Source organism: Trifolium pratense, linkage group LG3 (genome assembly GCF_020283565.1).
Source record: "Trifolium pratense cultivar HEN17-A07 linkage group LG3, ARS_RC_1.1, whole genome shotgun sequence".
NCBI classification, from domain to species: Eukaryota; Viridiplantae; Streptophyta; class Magnoliopsida; order Fabales; family Fabaceae; genus Trifolium; species Trifolium pratense.
The window spans coordinates 33,639,963-33,648,569 of NC_060061.1; the positions used below are offsets into that span (position 1 = coordinate 33,639,963).

At 33.4% G+C, this 8,607-nt stretch overlaps 1 protein-coding gene across 2 annotated transcripts; it reads left to right on the forward strand.

Annotated features, from left to right (window-relative positions):
- Nucleotides 1–3,289: 3,289 nt before the first annotated feature.
- LOC123917620 (programmed cell death protein 2-like) lies at nucleotides 3,290–7,149 on the forward strand. 2 transcript variants are annotated; one of them, XM_045969388.1, is made up of 7 exons: nucleotides 3,290–3,692; nucleotides 4,006–4,191; nucleotides 4,295–4,742; nucleotides 4,827–5,064; nucleotides 5,808–6,012; nucleotides 6,715–6,842; nucleotides 6,937–7,149. In XM_045969388.1, the coding sequence occupies exons 2-6, from the start codon at nucleotides 4,096–4,098 to the stop codon at nucleotides 6,832–6,834; spliced, it is 1,107 nt and encodes a 368-aa protein (XP_045825344.1). In that variant the 5' UTR covers nucleotides 3,290–3,692; nucleotides 4,006–4,095; the 3' UTR covers nucleotides 6,835–6,842; nucleotides 6,937–7,149. The 2 variants fall into 2 exon arrangements, with proteins under 2 accessions (XP_045825344.1, XP_045825343.1); XM_045969387.1 differs by having other exon boundaries at nucleotides 3,291–3,692; nucleotides 6,715–7,149.
- Nucleotides 7,150–8,607: the final 1,458 nt, after the last annotated feature.

Below are 8,607 nucleotides of genomic sequence, written 5' to 3' on the forward strand. Positions count from 1 at the left end.
ACCTAGAAAAATTTATTTGACATAAAATAAGTGTATGTATAGAATCCACATTTAGATGGTCTATTCGCATGATTGGAACAAAGTTACTAACTGGAAATGAGAAATACTTTCAATCTCAGAAGTTTTCTTATAACTCATCTATTTTCTTTCTAAAATTTCATCTCTCTCTCGTTATCAACTCTTTATCACTTTTAAGTATCTTTAATTCAATCAAACGGCATAGTACAAAGTGTAATATGATGAAATAAGCAAGGACAAATTGTGGATAGTGCTGCTTTTGCAAGGGAATGAGCTACACCAATCACTTGGTGCCTAAGGCAACTTACGCTGAAGTTGAGAAATAGGAAATAATGTTTAAGACAATATCTAATAATCATTGTAAAATTCAAAAGGTATTTAGAAGACCTATAATTCAATCTCGACATCCAATGAAGGACCTTTTAGAAGACCCATAGCGAATGGAAAAATGCAATAAATCTTAGTGGAAAGAAAAACACCTGAATGATTCCGCAAACACATACCGAAAATTGTTTGCTTCCTCAATGATGGCGGCAGGTCTCTTTTGTGGGAGGAGGAGTTGCATATGGTTGTCTGATCCTAACGCAGGTTATTTGGTCAGCGGAGCTTATCATTTGTTAACTCACATCGTTCCGTTAGCAGTGGCTGCCCACAATCGCGTTATTTGGAACAAAATTACTCCCATGAAAGTGTCTCTTTTTGATTGGAGGTTATTCAATAATAGGCTTCCAACAAAAGATAATTTGATTCGTCGAGGAATGACTCATTTGGATTCGATATTATGTGCAGGTGGTGTGGAGTCGCTGAAACTTCCAACCATTTGTTTTTTGGCTGTAATTTTTCTCATTTTCTCTGGAATAAAAGTCTTCATTGTTTAGATGTGTATAGTCCATTATCAAATGTTGTTAGATGTTTTCTCTCCCCACCCCCAGTGAATCTTTTATTCCCCAGAGTTTCCAATTTTGCTCTTGAAAAAACTTCGGTTCGTAGAAACCGAAGTTTTTTTTTGCCTTGAAAACAAATTTCGGTTTCTAAAAACCGAAATTTACTCTGAATTTGCACTAGAAAAAATTCGGTTTCTGCGAACCGAATTTTTCTACAAGGGCAAAATTGGAATATTGGGGGTATAAAAGATTCATGGGATGGGGAAAGAGAAAACATCATGTTGTTGGTGGCCACGCTTCACAATTTTATAATGTTTATGTTTTTAGTAAAGAGGTTCGACTAGGTTTACAAATAGTTTGGTTGACTTGCTGTTGGATTCTTTGGAAAGAGAGAAACAATAGGATTTTTGTTGATAAAGATTCTTCGGTGGAAATGTCGTTTGACAAGGTGAAAAGATTACCGTGGTAGTAGTTGAAGACTAGAAAGATATGTTTTAATTCTGATTTGAATATGTGGTGGTTAAATTGATTGCCTTGTTTAAGATTTTAATTGAGCTTCTGAATGTTGATGTTGTTGCATCTTTTGTAACCTCTTGTAAACTCATTAGTTAAGCACATCATTGTGCCTAATTATATTTCAATTATAGCATATTTCTTGAGGAATTCTAATATAGACACAAACCTAAATAAAAAATATTTGGATACACATGATTAAAAATGTTTAAATATAAAAAAAATTAGTCACATCATTTAACATCACTTCATTAACATTTCTATTAATTTTTAAAAAAAATTATGTATGTACCTAAATATAAAACATTTAGGCTTGTGCCCAAGCAAGAATACCTCATATTTCTTTGACTTCTCTAAAAAAAGAAAAATTGCTTCAAATTTGTCATGAATATACAATTGTATTATGGTTTTGATTTTTTTTTTTTGTCATTTTTTTAAACCTTTTATTTCAATAACAAGAGAGTAAATGGTAAAAAAAGATTTTCTTATCACGTGTTTTTGTTTTCTTTTTCTTTTAAGTTTTCCTCTTGCTTTAAAACCTGTGCTAGAATATGATGTAAGAGGTGCTTGTTTGACTTGCTATTACAGTATAATTTTTTTTGAGCAACTTTAATTTTATAATTTAATTCCTTTTCTTATGTAAAAAAATATTTAATTTTTTTTGTAAAAATTCTTTTTTTTTTACTAAAATTTTGTAAAGAGTCTTGTATTAAATTAAAGAGAAAAAAATGTTCCAAAAAAATTAAAGAGAAAAAATGCAAATGCAACTAAAAAATTAGAAATTAAAAGTGAAAAAAAAAAATAACAAGGAGTATTAGTTAAGGATACAAATATAGAAGTTTTATCTCGTAAATTGTGCATTCAATGTTTTAATGATGTGAAAAGTTATTCTCTCTCATCATTAACTTTATCATTTGTTTCCTTTTTTAGTATGCTTAACTAGTGCCCCAGGGGCACTGTTTAGCATGACCCTAACTTGAAACCTGTAAGTGTGTTTATCTCTGGTACCGATTTGAGTAGACTAATTTTGCTTCTTCAAAAAAAATTAATTAATAAAGAAACAATTAAAAAAAATTGAAAAGAAAATGTACTCTAACCGAGTGCAGGTTGCCAGGTTCCCTCCATTAGGGGTGATCGTATCCGAACCAATCCAAAAGTAAAATCGCAAATCGAACCAAACCAAACCGAAAACCGCAAAAACCGCATTTGGTTTGGATGTATTTGGATGGCTTTCTTACTGAACCGCAAACCGCAAAAACCGCAAAAACCGCGGATAACCGCAAAAACCGCATTAAGTTACTATTATATATTTATATTCCAATATCGTAAAAGAAAATATATTTATATTCCAATATACATGCCCAATTACCAAGTCAGTCGACCAAATTAATCGAACTTCAAGTTGTTTTTATTTTTTGTACTGAAATTTTATTTTGGTGTTGTAATGTTATTTTAAATAAACAAATTTTATCGGTACCGTGATGTTATTTTGAAAATTCAATTTTTTTATATATTTAAAATTGTAAGTTACTATAATGTTATTTTGGATAAATAATTTTTGTTGGTACTACAATGTTATTTTGGAACTTCAATTTTTTATTTTTTTTTATGCTTAAAATTGTTCGGTACAATCGTTATGTTTTAAACCGCACCAACCGAACCGATCCAAACCGCATTGGTTTGGTTTGATTTGGTTTGGATGACTTTTTAAAAATCAACCGAACCAAACCGAACCGCATGCATTTTTATCTCGCGGTTAGAATGACTTTTATACTCAAAACCGAACCAAACCGCACCGCGATCACCCCTACCCTCCATAGTGTGTCCTCCATGTAGCCAATTAATTGCACGGATGTGTGACACGTGTTTAAAAAATAAATCTAATGGTTGAGATCAAACTTTTAAAAATTACAATTTTTTTAATAAAAGTAAAAGTGCTTCTTCCCTTCTCCACTGATATGAAAACCCCTCTTCCTCTCATCTCCGCTGCCGCCGCCGTCCCTTGCCGCCCAGAACTGTGTTTTGTTTAACTTGGGGTTACAACAACAAAATTGAAATAAATTTTACAACAGTAGAATCAAACCAATCTAACCGAGTCCTTTTGATCGGTTGTTCGGCGTGGTCGCTATTGCGAAGTAAACACTCTGAGACTACCATCCAAACTCCCACAAAGTTAACAAACAGAGGCAGTGAGTGCAGTGTGCACCCACCCAGATGCGAACAGTGCATCCATTGATTTCCCTCAAATACTACTGCTCTGCCGCGTCGTTCTTCATCGTTAGTCTTCCTCTTCACTTATCTTATATTTTATGTTTTTCACATTAAAATTCAATATAGTACTTCATTACTATCTCTTTGCTCAGTTGCTTAGTTAATACCTAAATAATCTCAATAAGACAGAATCTTTAACCTTTTTTTTATTTTTTTTATTTTTAATTTAATGGCAAATTGTTAACCTTATTATTTGAGATAGTGCTTTTGTAGAGAACGAGACAAAAAATATGCTTATGATTAATATATTTTTGATTAATATATTTTTGATTTATGCATTATTAAAATTTGTTTTGACAACCCAAGTTTTTTATTCAAGTTCGGCCGCTGGACCTGACTACGACTTTGGAGGAAAAGGAGGAAGCAAAGCACTGTTTCACTCAATTGAGCTTTCTCCCTCACAACAGTAATGATGGGTAAAGTTTTGCTAGGAATGCCGGGGCCATGGGCCGATGACTACCGCGAACCATCTGATCCTTATACTACTAAAATCGGAGGCCTCCCTGTAATTCATTTCTTCAACTTTTGTGTGTGTGAATCCTTAGTTCTGTAATTGCAACTTCAACTGTAACTGATTTGCTTTTGTATTCTAATAATATTAATAACAGGACTGGCCCCTTCCCAAGGATGCCATCAATACTGATTTACTTTGCTGTGCTACCTGTGCCAATAGCCTCTCTCTCGTTGCACAGATTTATGCTCCTCTATCTCATCATCATCGCATTCTTTTCATTTTCGGTTGTGTTTCGCCCAAATGCGCAACCTCTTGGCGAGTTCTTCGACTTCAGAAACTTGCTGACGTGGAAACCTCTCAACATAAACAAGTCGAAGTTCAAAATCCCAACTCAGGGGATGATGAAGACGAAAGTGATGATGACATGAGTTTTGAAGAACTGGCCAATGCACTTTATCAAGCTGGGACTTTGGCTTCTTCTAATTCTAAATCTAAGAGCAAGAAACAAAAGAAAAAGCGCCAACACAAATTCCCTACATCTTCTCCGTATCCAGAACCAACAACAGCTTCTGAAGATGTTAACAATCATAATGATATTCCAGGTGCAGAAAATATGATTTGGAATATGTAAATTAATTTTTACTTTGTAACATTATTGATTTTGTGCTAACATTGGTTATTTTCAGTGGTGCCTTGCTTTTATATATACACACAAGAAGAGCCATCTACATGGGATCTTAGTTCTGTATGTTCTAGCTACTCATCACTTTCTATTAAGGAGAATGGAAATTCTGCTGAGGATAATATGCAAGCAGAAGAAACCTGGGAAAAGGAACAATATGAATATGATAAAGCTTTGACAGCTGATAGAACATACCTCAAGTTCAAGAAACGGTTGGATGCGTATCCTGAGCAGTGTTTTAGGTATGTAAGAAATTATGCTTTGGAGTGAACCTACACTTACTACAGAGCTAAATGCACCTGACACATTGATATCACATATTTTGATCCAAACAGTTTCGAAAGTACTGATTAAAGATTTAGAACAGTCCATTGTCTTCTTAGAAAGTGAAAAAATGTGAGACCGGTGTTGCAGTCACACCGGGGTCATAAGGTTGGCTTATAGTTTTAATTGGAGTTTGTTTTTAATTTATAGTCAAATGTTAATGGTTAATTTGTTCGGGGGAGAGAGAGAACTTGTTTGTTGTTAGTAGCAGAGATTAAACACTAGACCTCCTTCAATTAAAGATTGTATGGTTCTGATGTAACTGTTGAGAGCTGTTCAAAGAAGCAATTTCCTCAACTTTACCTATAATTTCTTTCTAATCATCATACTGATTTGGAGTTGCAATAATTTTACCTGGGCTAGGCTTTATGAACATTTAGTAATGTAAATATAATTGTACAAATACACACGAGTTAAGAAAGCTGGAGAAAATTTGGTTTCTCCATCCAGTTCACTCTGTGGCTCCCTTTAGTTGAGTGAAAGCATACTGACCGAGGTTATTTTGATACATACATCAACCTCGCATTCATGCTATCAATTATGTTTTTCCATAGCATCATATCTTTCTTTTTCTCTAATACATTCCTTCCCTATCCTGTGTTTTTCTTCCATCCTAACTCGAGGAACTGCAACGTTCTGTTGTTATTATTCCTTTGTGCAGATATTCGCATGGTGGCAAGCCAATTTTAGCTGTAGCTAATGACATAAGCCCTGGAAGTTGCGGGCTCTGTGGCAAACCAAGGCAATTTGAGATGCAACTAATGCCCCCATTACTATACTTTCTACAGGAAGCACTTGCTGACAACCAAAGACAGATGGTTGAAAACTGGGATTGGATGACCCTTCTCGTATATACTTGTCCTGAGGTTGGTATTCTGCCTCTAATAATTTATTGAAATTGTAAATTTATCTAGATAATTAGTCCCTGCCCTTTCACAAATTTGAAAATATTAGGCTTAGTGATGAAAAAGTTGTTTGATGGCAATGGTATCAATTAGTGTTTTCCTGGTAGATATATCAGGCCAATTGCTTTGTTGACTGGGATTAGAAAAGGAGGATTTATGGGTTTGTATACTTTAGTGTTGTCAATTGCGGATCACAGAAAATAGCTGTTCCGCTATGCAACAGTGCTGTAGCACCTTTTTTTCACAATATTTTGTACTACTATTGTAACACGGAACAATAGCGATATGTTCAAATCCCACTATGCAATAGCCCTATAGCCGCTATTTAACAACACTGGTTGTGCTGGTTACTGACAACATACTTGATTTTCCAACCTTGTTATCTCTTCATGTTAGCCGTAATTTCTTTAATTCCTCCTTGGTTTCTATCTTGATTGTGTTTTGATGCGGAGGAGGATACATCTTTTGCCATGTATATGGAAATTTGACCAATAATTGGTCAATGTTTTACCTGAATATTGCACAGCTGTAGACAAGTAGGCTTGTAGTATGTTTTGTAGGCTTTTTCTCTTACTGGTACGATGTAAGTTTCAGTTTTTGTAGATATTAGAGAATAATACATCTTTTGGTGCATGTTATGTTCTCATGTCTTCGTTTATTCAGAGTTGTTGTGAAGATAAACAAGTGAACTCCAATAGCAATAATGGTTGGATCATAGCCGAGGAAGCTGTCGTAGCTCAATGTGAGGAGTCCATGTCCATTCAACCGGGCTATTTCTCATGATCACTGAGGTTGATGTAAAGAATTTAATACGTTTCTTGCATGAAAATTTTGTGAAGTTTGAGAAGGTAGTATTTAAATTTGAAGGTATTGAGAAAATTGTAGGTTAACCAAAGAAAATGAATCCAGAAAAGTGCGTAGTATGGGGATTGTATTCTACAGACTACAATGCAAATTTTTGTCAGGTGATTTTTTCGCTTTATCTGGCGTGCCTTGAAATTTTTTGACCTTTTTACCAAACCACACAATTGTTGTAATTTAAATGACTGCTGGTGAAAGTTGTAGCTGAGTCCAAGGAATAAGGACGTTCTTCTTGAATTCAGTGTCTAATACATTTGAGTTTATAAATGCCAAGAGTTTAATCACATAAAATTAACTGTCGCAGATATAGCCTTTTGTGTTTTGAATAAAGAAAGTAACTCATTTGTTGCTTACTGATGTGCGGTTCTTGCAAGAGTTTGTTGTAGACAAATACACAATTTGATCTCTCACATGTACTTTGTGTTTTTAATTCCTAAAGTTTGTTGTTACAAAATAGTACGAAACATAATTATTACTATATCATATGGTTTTCAAGAATCTCAATGGAAGATCACACGTAGGTAGAACCCTACCAAGGGAATGATGCGAACAATAGAAATTGCATTCCTTGCAATTGCCGTCTGATTTCAATTAATGGTTGATATTGTTTAAAACCGATTTAATGAATATGTAATTCAAACTATTTGATTTCAAATCAACAAATGAGATTTTTCTTTTGAACAAGCCAAAATAAAGTAACTTCATAGTTTTATACTTTTATTAATGAAACAAATTTGGATCCGTAGAAAACCATTTTGGACATTCATTTACAATGTGTTTGGAAACACCAAGTTAAGCAGTCAACTTAAAGCTAGTTCTTGGTCTTGTTGTAGATACCTTTGAATGGTAACCATGAAACTAAAGCTCTCTTAATAATCAATTATCACTGGCTGTAGTTGAAAAGTCACCAGGACCCTGAAATTTAGTGACTAGAGGATGAGATAGATATGTTATCCATGTAGGGAACCTTGTTTAGCCAATACACAAGAAATGTCGCTTGTGTAGGGAACCTTGTTATTTGAGGAAACGGATTGGGATTTCAAGTTTTATAAAAGAAGAATCCAAAATAGTGGGTAAATGCATAATGCAGTCGGTCTCACCTATTTGCAAGAAGGCTTCTTAGTCATCAAAATTAATTTGGTCACTTCCAAAGGACCATTGACCATACTTGCTAGCTAGCTGCTAGTCTAATGTTGGAAGCTAGACTTCAATCCCACTTTATAGGGAGAAATAAATATATTATCTATTCCAAAAGAAAAATAAAGAATCTCAATTATTAACAAATAAACTTAAGTTAGTCTTAAAAAAAAAATACTTACGGTCCATTTGAATTTGTCTTATTTTTGAGGTTATGAAAATAGTTTATGCAAATAAATAAATTTTTATGTTAATTCATAAGTTTTCACTAACAAAAATTATATATTTATAAACTTTTTTTTCACAAACTACCTTAAAAAGTTTATAATAATACATAAATATTTATTTATTTACATAAGTTGTTTCTCATAAGCTAAAAAATAAGTCAATTCGAACGGACCCTTAATTGTTGTCCATGCGAATGAGGTTTTCCTTCTCTAAAAAGTGAATATAAAAATTTTTTTTGGTTGACATATAATAATTAATTAGGAGTGTATATGAAATTACCAACTTTTTTATTTTTAATTTTCTATATCAATCTTATATTTACATAAGTAC

Coding starts and splice junctions, on each gene's coding strand:
- LOC123917620 (XM_045969388.1), top strand. CDS start 4,096: ATGATGGGTAAAGTTTTGCTAGGAATGCCGGGGCCATGGGCCGATGAC. Junction 4,743..4,826: donor CAATCATAATGATATTCCAG/GTGCAGAAAATA, acceptor GGTTATTTTCAG/TGGTGCCTTGCTTTTATATA. Junction 5,065..5,807: donor TATCCTGAGCAGTGTTTTAG/GTATGTAAGAAA, acceptor TCCTTTGTGCAG/ATATTCGCATGGTGGCAAGC.